At 40.8% G+C, this 16,820-nt stretch overlaps 1 protein-coding gene across 1 annotated transcript in view; it reads left to right on the forward strand.

Annotated features, from left to right (window-relative positions):
- Positions 1 to 365: 365 nt before the first annotated feature.
- The window catches only part of LOC101636091 (transmembrane protein 117), a 355,789-nt gene continuing 339,334 nt past the window's right edge, over positions 366 to 16,820 (forward strand). The window contains exons 1-2 of the mRNA XM_004694771.2: positions 366 to 439; positions 10,638 to 10,941. Of these exons, the coding sequence (XP_004694828.2) occupies positions 10,665 to 10,941 (277 nt within the window). The 5' untranslated portion in view covers positions 366 to 439; positions 10,638 to 10,664. The remainder of the gene's footprint in view (positions 440 to 10,637; positions 10,942 to 16,820) is intronic.

A 16,820-nucleotide genomic window follows, 5' to 3' on the forward strand; every position in this document is an offset into this window, starting at 1 on the left:
TCCTGGGGTGCAGAGTAAAAGCCTTACCTGGCGTTTGCTAATTAAACGAACAGGTTGCAGCTCACGGGGGTTTTCCTTAAAAAAGCAAACTTGAGGCTTCGGTGTTTACGAACTTCACCGTGGCCAAATCGAGCCCGACAGGGCTCCTGGGGGGATCCCGCGGGCCCACAAGTGTGTCTGATCCACAGCTGACACTTGGGCTACCATTATCCTAGTACCTGCTGTGGAATTGTCATCCGACCTGGGAGGGGCCCCGGTCCGTTAGGGAGGGGCCCCTTGGGTCTCCAGCGTTGGCCATCAGATAACATATGGATCCCTGGAGTAGCTTCCTTGGTCCACTGTTGGGGACAGCAGAGCTCCACCGCAGGGCCTGACCCTAGGCCAGGAGTGGGCTCTGGAGAACCCCTTGTCCCGATTGAGGCGAGGACTCCCGACAACGGTAAGGCACCTGGGAGCCAGAGTTTACTGATGGAGTGGAGGCAGGAGGCAGGAGGTTTCCGAGGAGACCTCCTTGGGCACGAGTGGCCCCTTGTATGGGGATAGGCTTGGGAATATATAGGCTTTAGGACTCTGGTCTGAGAAGAAAAAGTTCACCTTCGTTGGCCAAGAAAACAAAAGGAACGTACCCTTCATTGGGCAAAGGTGGTTGTTAGTGGCAGGCATTCTGCATAGGTGTTTCCCAGGTTCCTTTAAGGTCTGCAGTTGTAGCGACCGTTGCACAATGTCATTTGGTCTGGTTTCAGTTTTTCAGTTCTTTTTCTCTCTGGACCACCAGCAACCTGTGGACTATCGTGATGGCTGTAGCTTGGTTAGTATTGTGCATATTTTGTCAGCAGTCATCAGTTGTGGCCCTCAGGGATTGGGACTTAGCTGCTTGCCTCTGTCGAATTGGGAGGCTTTAGAGAGTTATGTTCTCTAGGCCACTTAACTGGAGTTGCATCCAGGAAGCTTACATATTTCTGGAGTCAACAGATTTTCTGGGAGCTTCTTGTGAAACAATGAGAAGGAAGAAAGTTAAAGAGGATGCTGATTGTTGTTATTCCAAGCTCTGAGTCCCACCCTAGCTCAGAACAATAAACTGAGAGTTGTGTGTGTAGGTGTGCATCTGTGTGTGATGGGAGTAAACATTTATGTGTGGCTATGAGTATATAGGACCCCAAATTTTTCCAAGTACATTTGTGTTGAGTAAATGTATTTCCCCTAGTAAGTTATAGCATTTTTGAAATCCACCGGTGGACTTCTGGAAAGCATTTGGGATTTTGTTTTGTCTTCAGAAAAAAGTTCATCCAATTTATTGAATATAAAGACTACTTTTCCTTTATTGAATTTTTCCAGGCCTGTATTTTCTAATTACCTTCTACCCCAATCTTTGTAGGTTAAAGGTAATGAATTGTGACATTTTGACTCAGGTATTTAACCTACCCCCACCCCACCTCCATCTGATCCTTATGATTAGAAATCTGCACTTGTCTGTTTAATTTTCTGCTTGAGACTGCCAGTCATGTAACAAATAATTTCAGAAATGAACTTTACTCATGAGCTGTTACTTTCTCTGTGTTTAGAATATTAGTGATCATAAACAGATTGCAACTAAAAGGGGAGGCTAAGTACTTTTAAGTAATTCACTGTTGATCATTTTCAATTTCATGACATAAAATGACATGTATTTTGACACTTCGATGACAAGTTGTCTAATGTCTTTGTTAAGAGAACCTCAGACCTACTTTGTTTTCAGATTTTCTGTTTCAAAACTTGCATTGGTTCAATGCTTTGCTAGCCCAAGATCTGTAGGAGAAAAACAAAGGAGAAAATTCACTCAGGTTGAAACTGTGTAAGAGGAAGTATAGGAAGCAATTTGTGGATATGATCCTCTAAAGTTGCTGGGGACCACAGATGCCAGGCTGGTAGCTATTCCAGCCACTGATGTGGTTTCATTGATTGACTTAAAAGGTTGCATTTTATTGAAGAGGCTGTGTGATCTATTGTATTGGACTAAAAAATAAGAAGTTCCAACTTCTGTTATTATTGCTATTTGTGTTGTTAAAACCTGTATTATGTAAAATGCTATGTGTCATCTCCCCATGTGTGCCTTTTCAACAATAATTCCAGGTAATATACTAAGATAGCCCTACCCCAAGGTTAGTCCAGATTCAATTATGTTTGGTTTTCTACCTTCCTGCCTGTGTCCTTTTATAGATAGGCATCCCATTATCAAACCCTGTTCTCTTTTGCATGTACTCTCTTTTTTTTTTTTAAAGATTTATTTGTGTATATAGAACTGGGGTACAGGCCAGAGGTTCAGGAGCGGCGAGAGGCTTCACTAGAGACAGAGTGGGAAGCAGAACAGGCAGATCGACGAAGTACACTGCTGAGGGGAGCAGCAGGCGGGTCAGGAGAGGTCTGCCACACCATGTGGTCACCTCCGGGGCAGGCGGGAATCGAACTCATATGGAAGTGGCTTTAGCTTCTTAGTTCTGTGCTTTAACCTACTGCACCATTAGGGAGGGCCTCGCATGTACTCTTAAGTGTATTTTTCTCACCCAAGGCTGGGCCACCATCTATCCATCATCTGTACATTTCTTTTTTCATTGTTCTTTCGTCAGCAAATATTTACTAGGCCTGACTCATCATTCGGTACTTAACTTTCTTCCAATTGAAGCTTTACTCGGTATTTTATGTTTTTCAGGATAGGGAACACAGTGATAATGAGTCCTTTTTATTTAAAGACTTATTTTATTTATTTATGCATACAAGAACTGGGCTGTACAGTCCAGAGGTGCAGGAGATGAGAAGATTCACCAGAGACAGAGTGGGGAGCAGAACAGATGGATCCCCTGACATCCACTTCTGAGGGGAGCAGTGGGAGAGACAGGAGAGGTCTGCTGTGCCCTGTCGGTCAGCTTTCTGGTCTGGAATTGAACTCAGGTGTTAGCAGTGGTCACTCTCAGACTCAACCCCTAAGCCAAAGGGAGGCCTCTGGTTCTTTCTTTTAAATGAATCCAGAAGTTGATCCATTTTCACCCATCAAACCCAAGTGGCCCTTGTCACATTCAAGCCTCATTGTGACCCTTTCCAGCTTCTCACCTCACACAGTTGGAGAGCCCACGTGCACAGTGTGACTCCGAGACTGGATTTTGCTAATTCCTGAACCTCATCTTCTTTCGTGCACTTGGGATCCAGGCACAGTGGTCTCCATATTGTTCTTTAAATGCCATAATCATAGACCCAGGGCTTTGCTGGTTTGGATTCTCTTCTGGATCATTCTTCTCCTAGATACTTACTTGCCTATATATATACCTTCTTTCATGTCTTGGTTCACATCTCACCATCTAGTGAGCCTTCTTCAGCCCCCTCTCTCTTGAAACACCTGTTAACTTTCACCCGCTTTAATTTTCTCCATCAACTTAAAACTTAGTAAAATACTCCCTGTTTAATGTCTGTTTTCCCTCAATGAGACTAAGAAGCTGGGCAATAATAGTGCTTTTTGTTAGTAACCCCTTACACTAAGGCCAGTGCCTGGCACAGATAAGTATCTGTAAAGCTTGAACAAATGAATCATGAATGTTGCCATGGCAATAACAGATCTGGACTCATCGCTTTCTACAACTTTTGGATGGGTAACATAAGCTCACTGAGCCTGAGTTTCAGTATTTGTACATGAAGGATCACTTTCATCCTTTACCTTGTTTAGTTGCATTAAAATCCTTTCCCACTGAGATTAGCATATAGAATCACATTTTGAATGTAGTCTAGAGTTAATATTATTTATATGCTCATTTTAGTAGGTGACCAGAAGTCACTTATATATATATTTTAAAGATTTATTTATTTATGCATACAGAACTGGGGTACAGGCCAGAGGTACAGGGGCAGTGAGAGGATTCACCAGACACAAAGTGGGGAGCAGAACAGGCAGATTGATGAAGTACACTGCTGAGGGGAGCAGCGGGCAGATCAGGAGAGGTCTGCTGCGCCATGTGGATCACCTCCAGGGCTGGGGATCGAACTCGCACTGAAGCTGCCACGGCTCTGCAGTGCAGTGCTCCAACCTGCTGCACCACCAGGGAGGGCCCCTTACTTATATTTTTAATTGTGGTCTTCTGAGTAGGTAATGGCTGGACAAGGGAGATGGATGGACTTACAAGGGAAACCTCCTTTATATTCACCATAACCCTAAAACAAGTGCTTTCACTTAGGATTATACTGGTGAAGAAAGAAAAATCACAGAGAGGGCCGGGATTTGCTCCTGGTCACAGAGCTAGTGAAAAGCAGTCAGGTAGAACTAGACCCCACTTAGATGGCCTGTAAAACAAATGCCCCAACTCCTTTGATGGTGTTTATAGAGTCTCTAGTGGTGGGATTTTGCCCATTAAAAACTCTAGGTGGCAAAATGTGGTTGAAATATAGGCTATTAGTTTTACTCATTGATAAGGAAATAAATAATTTCAATCTTTGCCTGTCCTTTTATGTTTTAAAGATTTATTTTTATTTATTTATGCATACAAGAACTGGGATGTAGGCCAGAGGTGTGTGTGTTTGTGGTGGTGGTGGTGGTGGGGGGGGGTGTGCCATGAGAAGATTCACCACAGAGTGGGGAGCAGAACAGGCAGATCTACTGAAATCTACTGCTGAGGGGAGCAGTGGGTGAGTCAGGAGAGGCCTGCTGTACTTTGTGGGTCACCAACCTGCTTGGGGATCTAACTCAGGCATAGTGCTGAGACTTAACCTTGAGGCCATCAGGGAGGCCCAGTTTTTGTTTTTATATAACTTGTTAGTTCATCAGGGACTTTTCTATGCACATCCATAATTTCTTTCTTAATGCAAGTGATATATTCTATATACATCATACTTGTCATTACTATCTCTGAACCAAGATTCCCACTTTGGGCATTGAAAGTCATACTCCTAAAATCCTTGTTTTCCTTTTATTGTAAACACCTTAATAAATAATGAAGTGTGATACTCTGGTTCAACTGTTATTATGTTCCCTTATTAGGTTATCGATACCCTGGTCTAGGCTTTGATAATCTTTTGCTTAAAACAGTTGATGTTGCCTCCAAACTAGTCACTCCATTTTCCTTATGCCTCATATTTTTCCAAGTTGGCAGAAAAATCTTTCTAAGGTTCTACTTCAATCAGTTTTATCACTTTTCTGCTTTGATATCATTGATTCCCTGTTCTCTGTGCAGAACAATACAGGACAAGACCCCTGCATAATCTTCCTTGAACTGGCTCACTCTGTCCTCCGTGTCCCCAGCCCGCTGTCTCTCAGCCACACATAGTGCTACATCCTGTGCCTGTCCCCACTGCCCTCCTCTGTTTCTTTGCGCACAGTTTCCTCCCAGCTGAAATGTCCTCATTGCTCTCTCCTTTTTCCTTGGACTCTTCAGTCTGAAGCACCATGTGAAGCCCTGGCTCGTGGTGAAATGTGTGGCATCCTTAACCTTTAGTATAAATAGAAGATCCTCAAGATCTGGAAACTGTGTGATTATTTGAAAAACAAAGGTTTCCAGCTCATTAATTGTGGCATCTACCTTATGATGATGTCCTTACATTTAAGGGGGCTTGGAGGATTAACAAAATGGGTTGTCCTGTTCTCAGAGTTGCAGTGTTCTTTTTTCTTTATGTGTGTGTGTGTGTGTGTGTGCGTGTGCGTATTTTACATCACTGTTCGTTTTTGTACACTGTTTGCTTTCTCCTCTCAGATGTTGTCCTTGTAAAATTCCCACCACCAAGTCACCTGGGCACTATCACCACAGTCCCTTATGCTCTTCCCTCCCTTGTTTTAATCTATCTCCTTCTGCTTCCCCTGCAGAATGTCTCATATATATAGTTGCCTGTTAATTTTATTAATATTTCTTTCTTGATCACTTCTTTGGTTTCCCTCTCTTCCTCTATAAGTGAAACCATCCGATATATTTTTTTTTCTTCTGGCTTATTTTATTGAGCATGATCCCTTCCAGCACTATTCACATTGCTGCAAATGGCATGAGTTTATTTTTTTGATGGCTGACTAGTATTTTGTGTTTATACACCATTTCTTTTTAATCCAGTCCTCAATTTTTTGCGCATTTAGGTTGTTTCCATATCTTACCTATTTTAATAATGCAAATACTGTGCTTTTTATAAACATAGTTAGGAAATCAGAGACATCACCATAATACAAAAGGACAGTCAGCTCTCAACTCAACCACTTATACCAGTGCTTCCAGAAGGGAAAATTAGAGAGATCCTGGAGTCAGTCAGAGAATCCCACCTCTTTTTGACTTATGAAGGTCCATTTGAATAATAATAGTCAACCCATTCATTCTAGAAGTTCTGTGAGTCTTTTATCTCTGACAGCTTTATGATGGGGAATTTTCTAACTGACATGTAAAGAGCAAGATTTGGAATTGACTGTTTTGTGTGGGGAGGCAGACAGAGGGGTCAAGGCTAGGCGGCTTGCGTTTGAAGTCTGGCTCTGGCATAGGCTGGCTTTGAAATTTGGAGAAAGTTTGAGAGTGAACCCAGTCTCTGTTTCAGCATTTGTAACATGGATAAAATTAAGCGTCCCTTTTGCCTTGGGCTGCTACATAATCTAAATGGGGTGTTTGGATAATTCATTACACCGTATCTGGCAAATACACTTTGAGCATGAACTTTGATAGTGTTAATAACATAGAACCTGATGCTGGAACTTGGGGGCCTGAGGGAGGCCATGAGGGCTGCTCTTGTCCCAGATGCCTCTGCTTTTTCTTTTCTTTCCTTAAGTGGGAAGACTTCCTCTGGTGCAGAAGCTCACCTTGACTTTGAAGGGGCGCTTCTCTGTTGGGGTGGACCACTCAGCTCATCCAGTAAGCATCACCAGTTGCCCATTACACAACTGATGCTTAAACCTACTGGGCGTGTGAATGACAGAAACAGCAGCTGCTCAAAGCCTTTGTTTTCTTACTTGTAACACAGGAGTGATAGTGCCCTCGCAGTAAACAGCCCCTTCCCTGAGGACTCTGTGGTCCAGGGAGGGAGACAAACGTGACAGTTTCACCGTGAGGTGCTAGCAGCTAAGATCAGCATGCTTTTCTTTAGGATAAAGGTTATAATCTACGGTTGCAGAACTGAGTAAAACAAGGGAAAGGGCTTGCAGGCTGTATATATGGCATAACAATTGGGATTGTCTCAATGCTAGATTATTAAAATTAGTGTCACCCGTTGATCGTATCGACCACAGAGATGCTTTCTGTCGACTTTAGAGGTGAAAACAGTTTTGGTGCTCTGGACACCAAGCTCCTAAGGAGCTAGAAATAGGGCCAAGATGACTAAGCAAACTTTTGGCAACCTTGTGTAGGAAGTAAGGAAGCGGGGATGAGCCCCCCCCCCCCCCCGCCCCGCCAAGTTATTATGTATTTTGGAAATTTGTGACTCCCTCAAAGACAACCACTTCAGGTTTGGAATATGAAGCAAGAATAAGTATCAGCCCTGCTGATACTTTGTATTTAATGTAAATAAAAAGACCAAATGATCAGTATGGGTTTCTGTTCATTTGACTAGTACCTAAGTCACCGGGTCTGCTCACAGGAGTAAAGAATAACATGGAAATGTGATGAAAGAAACACTTCAGCTTTGTGATTCTTTAGGGCTGGGAATGGGTTTGGAGCCTAGAGCTGATGCTTAAACCTACCAGGCATGTGAATGACAGAAACAGCAGCTGCTCAGCCTTTGTTTTCTTACTTGTAACACAGGAGTGATAGTGGCATTGATAGACCTCGTGGGAATCAGGTTTGTGTTAGTGCAGGGCACTGCACAGTATCAGAATTTTCTCTCTAGAAAAGATATAAATACTGGAGAGGAGCCGCTATTTCCAAACTTGTTTCAATGTTCTGATTCAAATTTGGCATGCGGACCTTACATAACCCACAAAACAAGGTTCTGAAGTTAACAGCAATAAAATCAGTGTATCTGCTGCTCTGAATCCTGCATTGATGGGGCACGGGAGTGGGGAGCAGGGCTGGGGAGGTCCCTACAGCAGAATTTCTTTGGTAAGAGAAGTGACATGGAAACCTGGTGTAGCAGCTTCTTGCAGGAGACCCCTGGTGGGTTCTGATAGGTATGGAGGCGCTCTAAAACTGACTGGCCTTGAGGTTACACCTCTTGTGGAGGTGGTCTTGGGCATTTCCAAAGGAGCTGTCTGAAGCCAAGTTGACCCCCGACCTGTTGTGGCAGCTTTGCATGTTGGATGTCATGGGAAGGCCGATGTTCACTTCTGTTTTTTTCTGATTTCTTTAGAATCACAGTCGTCTAGAGCTCCGCTGCTGTACTGGATGATCAGCCTCCCTTTAATGAGGGAGTAGTCATCATTCCTAAGCAATCTGAGGCTGTCCATGGGAGCAGGGATCTCAGAATCTTCATGAAGATGGCAAGGGAGATTGCTCAGGGCCTTGACTCCAAGATGGAGGAATTATTTGTTTGGCTGAATGTCACTGACACTCATTTTGTGTGTCTGTATTACTTTTCTAAAAGAGTAAGATAGGTCTTCCTTAACTTAGATTGTGGGTTCAGTGGACATTCATTAGCCTGGACTATAGGGCTAGGACTTGGGGGTCTTAGAGCCTGATTTCAGATCTTTCATTGACTTGTACTTTACCCAGATACTTGTGGCTTGGTCTTTGCTCTTTTCTTTCTTTCTTTCTTTTTTTTTTTTTTTTAAGATTTTATTTATTTTTGTGTAGAAAAACTGGGGTGCAGGCCAAGCGTGTGGGGGATGAGAGGATTCTTCAGAGACAGATTGGGGAGCAGAATAGGCAGATCAACTGAAATCCACTGCTGAGGGGAGCAGCAGGAGAGATAGGAGAGGTCTGCTGTGCACTATGTGGGTCAGCCCCCTGATAGTGCTGAGACTGAATGCGTAGGCCACCTGGGAGGCCCCGATCTTCATACTTTTCACCACGTGTAGAATGAGACTGTTAATCAACGGACACTTCTTTCCCAAAGTATTCAGGATTTGTCAGGACTTATTCATGTGCAGTAAATACTACAGAGTGAATATAGTCATCTTTGGAGAGGGAGTGTCTCCCAAAGGAATTCAGGGGATGCCATCCAAGACTGGGCCCTGGGACTGTTCTCCCAGGCAGGGAAGATGGATGGAGCAAATCTGCCTGTGGGCTGAGTTGGGGGCTGAGGGTAGAAGGGGGTGCTCTGGCCCTGGTTCACTCTCAGGTCAGAATTCCCCCTGCTGGGTGAAGACTTTAGGCAGTTTATATAATCTGTGTGTGCTTCAGCACCCTCCCTGTAGAGTGAAGCAATGGCTGTGATACTGACCATATTCAGAGGGCTGTTGTGATGAGAATGAAGTAATGATGCTTGTAGACACCAACACAGCCCGTAATATGTGCTGGGCTCTAGAAGAGCCCCTTCCTTTTCCTCAGTGCTAATAGATTGAGAATGGATTAAAAATTGGCCACGTGCAGTGAAATCACTACCTTTAGTATTATTATTTAATCTTTTTTTTTTAATTGCTGGAAATGAAAAGAAACATACTGAACTCATCAAAACTCAGATGTGGGCAGATTTGATCCTATCACTGCACTTGTGTTTGTTATGTGCTGGCTGAGGAGCAAAAAAGGTGCCAGGCAAGCCTGTGAAGGTGGGGCCTGGACACCGGAATTTTTAAAAAGCCTCTGGTTTGCAGTGTGCTTCTATGTTCGGACCCATATTTTGCAACCCTCTGTGCTTCTGCATATGCCTAATTAACCCTCTTACCTTCTTCACTTGGAGAAAAAAAAATCCGCCTTCTCCTCCAGTGCCCAATAGGTATGTCTCCCTCTGTTCCAGCCATCCACCCCTTTTGCCTCACTTCCCACAAGCAGTGTTTCCCAGTCCATGCTGGAAGCAAATAGTCGTCCACAAGAACTGTTTCATGAGACGTATTCCATGTTGGAATTATTTGATCACTAGGTTGTGAATATTTTCATGAAAGTCCACACAAATACACACGTGTCAAAGGAGAGAAAAATTCTCAAAGTATATCTACCGAATTATTAGAACATCTTAATTCTAAGGAGAGGGAGCGGAGGTGAGGAGGATATTTAATTTTTTATTCCTGTGTGCTCAGTTGACTTGTAATTGCTCTGATTTGTAAATCACCCTGTACTGTGATAGTACTACAACAGTAATCTGAGCGAGGAAAAGTTGGCATTTTGCTCTGCATTTCTTCCTGGGATAACCTGGATGTGTCATCTAAGTTGCCACCCCTATTTTGGATGATGTTTTGCCCTCTCTTGTTCTGCTTTACCATCCTGCACCCCCCCCCTTTTTTTTAAGCAGGCAAGACAGGAGAAATCTTGTGGGTCATGCTCCCTGGTTGAGATTTGAACTCAGGTCTTAGTGGTGACAGTGCTAAGACTAACCTCTAGGCCACCAGGGAAGCTCCCAACTCTTTTATTCTCTGTCTTTCCTATATCTCAAGTGATGAGAGGTGTAGTCAGTGATGGGGAAGGGACAAATTTAACTCCCACAATCCCAGCCATGTCTTTATGCCTTCCTTGGTAGAAAGAGGTATTATTTTTTCCAACTGTCTATTGAGTCATTACTATCACTGAGTAGAGGATAGGAAAGAGAGGCCTCGTTTTCTGCTCTAACCCTGTGTGCCTTTCCTCACACAGGTGCACACGGAGCTGAAGCTGTGAAGGATGGGTAAAGACTTCCGTTACTATTTCCAGCACCCCTGGTCTCGCATGATTGTGGCCTACTTGGTGATCTTCTTTAACTTCTTAATCTTTGCGGAGGACCCAGTTTCTCACAGCCAGACAGAAGCCAATGTTATTGTTGTTGGAAACTGTTTTTCCTTTGTAACAAATAAATACCCCAGAGGCATTGGCTGGAGGCTCCTGAAGGTGCTCCTGTGGCTACTGGCCATTCTCACAGGACTAATAGCTGGCAAATTTCTGTTCCATCAGCGTTTGTTCGGTAAGTATCCGTGAGCTGTACCACTCTTAATTATTTGATTTCTGTTCTTCAGGATGAAACTTATTATTTCTAAATAACAATATCAATCAAGGCATTTTCATTTGCTCCCCCATCCTTAATTTGTTATGCAATGTTGTAGCTCTGTCTGGTCTTTCACGATTCTCTGTTTAATGTCCTCTGTGGCTTATGGAGAATTAGCATGAGGTAACATTAGTAGTAAACTTCATTTCAAAAAATGGCTTTGGAGCTAGAATGAATGTGTGTGATCTTATTTAGAGAGGATGTGAAAAAGCTCTTTCCCATCAACAGCTAAAGTATGGCATCAGAGAGAGTCTGTAAATTGTAAAGAGGTAACATCACATTTTCATTAAAGTGAGTTAGCTGTTAATCATAAATTTACACATATTGTTCATTTGGGGGAATTTAAACAAAAACTCAAAATTTTCTTAAAAATTTTTATTATTATAATAGTTTATTTTTACATCATGCCTTTTCCCATCTCGGTTGTAATCCCCATGGACTTCCCATCACCAATTCACCCGTGTGCCATCACCATAGGTCTGTGCACTCCCCTCCCCCCCCCCATTTTTGATCCCATTCCCCACTTTACCCCATAAAATGCCTCTGGTATATAGTTGTTAATTATTATTAGTCTCCCCACCCCTCGGTCCTTTATGTTCCTGCTATGAGGGAAACTATCCAGTATTTTTCTTTTTCTTTCTGGCTTATTTCACAAAGCATTATCCCTTCCAACTCTATCCATGGTGCTGCAAAGGTACGAGCTTATCTTTTTAATTGCTGAGTAATATTCCATTGTGTATATGTACCACATCTTTTTAATCCAGTCATCTACTTTTGGGTATTTGGGTTGATTCCATGTCTTTCCTATTGTAAATAAAGCAGCAATGAACATAGGTCTCAGGTTCTTTTTGAATTAGTGTTTTTGTATCTTTTGGGTAGATACCTAGAAGTGGCATTGCTGGGTCCTATGGAAGCTCCATGTTTAGCAGTTTGAGAAACCTCTAGTTTTTGATAGTGGTTATTCTAGTTTGCATTCCCACCAGCAGTGCAGGAGGAAATTCTTAACTTTTTGCCTTCACTTCTTTTCTAATTTTTCTGGGTAACAGTGGTCTTAGAATATTTATTGAGTTTGTTTATCCACAAAATAATGTATAGGAAGTGATCTGTTAGTTGTAAGCAACAGAAAAGGGAACTAAATTAGTTTAAGTTAAAGAGGTGGCTTACTATAATGATCTTGGTAAAATTTGTAGAGACCAAGGATAGAATTCTTCTTGATAATTGGGAAAAATGGAGCCAGATGTGATATGTCAGCTGTTCTTTGTCTTGCTTCTTTGTCATGCCTGCTTTATTCTCTATTTACCCTGAAGAGCAGTTTATATCCACTTGGAGAGTCTGACTTGAGTCTCCTGGTCCCAAGTTTAAACTCTCAGAGGAGATACTAAAATTAGTTTCAGTGTGGGCCTACCTCTGATCTAATTGATTGTGGCCAGGAGGCGGGTGATAATATGAAACAAATACTTATCGACCATTTATTATATGCCAGGCTCTCTGTTCTGGACAGTGTCTCAAAAGGACAAGGTCATTACCCTTAGAGAAACTTACATTTTGTGGGAGGCACGAAGCAAGTAATTGTATGATATGCAAGGGTAACAAATACTGTGGGGAAAAAGGGTTCAAACACGGCTGGTTGAATTTGGATGATAATTTAGTAACAGAAATTTGAATTTAATAATTGCAAGATCATAGGTTACTTAGCATGGGTATTTGCAGTCTAGAAGCATGGATAAAAACAGATGGCAGTGACTTAATGATTGAACAGATCAATAAATATTCATATAAGTATGTGTACTGCTATAAATTTGAATGACATCTCTCTGAATTTTTGAGCAGTTTTTTTCTGTGAGAGTTCATTTACCTGCAATAGAACTTGAAAGATGAATCAAGGTGGGGACTGCTCAGGCTGCTGGATTAGACACAAAGGATGAAAAATAGACTTACAGATTAGGTTACCAGAAACATTCTTTCTGGACCAGGAGAAAGGGTAAGGAGGATGGTGGTCTTGGAGCATTGAACAAAGGCCTGAAGATATGGCCAAAATGGAATAGATAGAATGCGAATGAAAAAAGGGAATGGGTGGGTGAGCATGGTTAGATGCCATGTTGTAACAGAAGTATAGTCATTCTTTAGTTAGGGTGTGATCTTTAGAGAGTGGGTGCTAAACTAAAGTGGGGACACAGGTCATTGATAGAGAGGATTAGTGCTCTGCTGGGTGTTAGGTAGGCCATTCATTTAGCAAACGCTGAACATGCATGGTGTGGTGCATAGTATTTATGCAGACTGAAATTAGTAACCTAATTTTTAATTACAAGCAATGGCTAGATGGTTGTGTTTGTGACCTTTTCAATGAATTTGTGTAGAAACCTATGGTGAAGTACCAAAATATACAGTTTGGAGAATAGTTGCCTTATATGAAAGGCATTGAAAATCATAGTAATTTGCGAGATTGCAAATGGTATTGATAATAAAGTAATAGTATTTATAATAAGGGAAGATCATCTGGTTGTATAATTGCTTAAGTTATTCTATTGCAAAGTTTATCTCTTCAACTAAAATCTCATCTCAGGCATGGCTTACTTCTTGGTTCTCTTGGTGGTATAAACAATTTAGTTCTGAAAAATCACTCTAGTGGTTTATTGCATGCAAATTGTTTTAAAATAACACAAAAGTGCATTGATTTTTTTTTTGGTTTATAATAGGAAATAATAAAAAAAATTATATCATTGTTCACTTTTGTACAATGTTTGATTTCTCCTATCAGGTGTAGTCCTCATAAAATTACCACCATCAAGTCACCCATGAACCTTCACCATAGTCTCTTATGCAGTTCTCTCCTATTTTAATTCTTCTCCCTTCCCCTCCCCAGCTAAATGTCTCCAGTTTTTAGTTTGCCTGCAAGTTTTGTCTTATTCCTTACCCCCTTACTTGGTTCCCTGTATTCCTCCTATAAGTGGAATCATGTGACTTCACTGAACATAAGTCCTTCTAGCTCCATCAATGTTGCCGCAAATGGCATGCGTTTGTCTTTGTTGATGGCTGAGTAGTATTCCATGGTGTACATGAACCATGTGTTCTTGATCCAGTCATCTGGTTTTGGGAATTTTGGTTGTTTCCATATCTTAGCTATGATAGTAAGTATGAAGTAGTCAGCTTTATTGCTTTTGTTTGTGAGTTTTCTTATTTTTTCCTACTAAAAACTTACAAAATTATATGGAATATTTGAAAAGGAATGCTAACTTCCTACAAACCTTGGTGATCAGTGGATAAGGTCTTTGAATGTGTGACTAAGTTGTTTTAAAGAACTCCAGTCATCATCATCTCCTGCCATCTTTCATGACCGTTGTTTCTCATTTGTTCACAGAACTTTTGCTTATTTGTTTCTGATAGTTCTCTCCTCTCATTGTGATTAGAATGCTTTTTCTATGTGACTAAATGACTTCTGTTACTATAGAATGAAATATAAACTCTGACTGGTATGCAAAACTCTTTTTGATCTGCTCCTGCTGCCTTAACACCTAGTCACTTGACATTCCACAATATTTGCTGGTTTTCTCCTGCTCTGTGTCTTTGACTATGTGCTTTCCCATACCTGTCCTCCACAGCCCCCCTTGTTAACTTGGCTTGATTCTCTTTTACCTTCACATCTTAGGTCAAGCATTATCTTTCGGTGAAACTTTTTGACTCCCTTCTGGCAGACTTAAGTTGCATTTTCTCCAGCTTCCACCTATGTCCGTTTGTACCCAAAAGAGGACCGCAGGGCACTCTGGAACTGATAGCTGTGTGATGCTGCGGAAAGGAATCCAGCATTTAATGCAAACATAAACATTGTTCTTACTGAGTTGGAATGTGGTAAATGTTCTACAATCTTTCCTTGTCTCCAAATAACAAGCATTTATACATAATTTATTTCTTTGGAGAATCCTTATGTAAACCTTGAAAAAGTTGTAGATGTAAGCTTGTTGGAGGTGGCTTTGAGGGTGATGATGTATATGTAGGTTGGGAGGATTGATTGGGGTTGTTAGTTATAAGTATAGAAATGTGAGTTACAGAAATTGCAATGGCTTATAAAAAGGAATTACTTGTGAGATAATAGTTTCACTTTTTATGGTGATTCTCTTATGAAATGCCAAATATTCGTATTATATAGAAAGCCTCTACTTTTTTTCATGGCCTTTTTTATTTTGTTGCCTTGAGTCTTCTCTCTTTTATTCTGTCTTTATAGATTCCAAAAACCCCACCAAGTTGCCCTGAAAACAGGTGTAGGTTTCCTACACATATCTGAGCATTGAAATTACCTAAGTTCAGACTGGTCATAAAGCCCAGATTTTCCCAATGTGGAAAATAACTTAGGAGCACAAGTGAAAATTCTAATTGAAATGTTTCAGGAAAATTTCCTTGAGTTTAACACCAAAACTTACATATTAAATTAGGTATTTATTAGGTTTTATGCAAATTAGGTCCCATTAGGATTCTGTACATGCTTCTAATGCCTTTCCTTTCCATTTGTTTGCTTGTTTTCATTTAAAAAGTATGTTCAAACAATGCATCCTCACTTGTTGAAGTGTTATATTTCAGTGATATTCATGAATAGAGAAAGCCAAACTAAATGCAGATTGTAGGACTGATACAAAGCAAAATTGAACTTTCTTAAGAAATTTGTATTGCAAAAGGGAATTGAAATTATTTACAGAAACATATATATTTAATACAATAGGTATAGAGAATGGGAACCACAGAAAAAAGTGAGAAGCAGACTTCTTGAGTTTTTTCCTTTTTGCTTGTTGGTTTGAGTCTCATTGGAGCCTACACAAAGAGGAAATGTGATATATTACCTAGCTTTGGATAGAAGAAATGATGAAAACTAAGTTCAATGGGAATTTTTCTTTGTGCTAAATTCTGAAATTTCCTTGTTGTAGGTGTGAGTCAAGAATTTCTTTCTTTCTTTCTTTCTTTTTTTCTTTGCTTTGTCCTGGAGATACTGCATAGTGAAATAACAAAGGCAGAAGCGTATTTCATATTCTTGTATCTTAAAGCAAATTTTCATAAAGTTATAGTGTATCTTTTAAGCATAAAAACAATCGTATGATGTTTTATTCCCTGGAAATAATATTATGAAGGTCAGAGTGATCAGGGCGTAAGTAATGTGTTCTGATTGAATACCTTTATTCAAAGATGGATTTTAGGACATCAAGAGTAAAACAAATGTATTTCTCAGACAAATCACTCCTGCTCTCTGTCTTCTTTCCTTTTTATTTTCTTAAAATGTGGCAGGAACCTGTGTTAGTTGCATATTTCTTTTTAACTTCACTGGAGGGCAGGCCACCTCAGAATGAATTCATATGTATGGCATGTGAAAAAGATTCTTAAGCTGTTACTATTGCAGATTTCCTTTTCCAAAACATAGATATTTGTATTGTAAAGTTATTTGTAAATATTTTTTTATTAACATCCACTTTCTTATCTATGCACTAAACCTCATTACTGCAGGGAGTTTCGTTGCTCATCATTTAATCCTCACTGTCTGGAATATAATAGTATTTGATAAAATTGAATGGATAGATTAATTAATGTCCTTTGTCCCTGCCAGTATTTCCTTTTTATTGTATGCTACAGGAATATATTTGTTCATTCCTAAAATAAGAGACACAGTTTCTGCTCTCAGGGATTTAAAAATCTGGTTAACGTTATGAGATATGTAGGTGTGAAAAATTATTTGTTATGATCGTACAAGAACGTGCATTAAAAATATTGAATGATGGCCCTCCCTGGTGGCGCAGCGGGTTAAAGCGCAGCACTGAGAA

The sequence above is a fragment of the Condylura cristata genome, unplaced genomic scaffold (assembly GCF_000260355.1).
Source record: "Condylura cristata isolate star-nosed mole 26May11 unplaced genomic scaffold, ConCri1.0 scaffold00047, whole genome shotgun sequence".
NCBI classification, from domain to species: domain Eukaryota; kingdom Metazoa; phylum Chordata; class Mammalia; order Eulipotyphla; family Talpidae; genus Condylura; species Condylura cristata.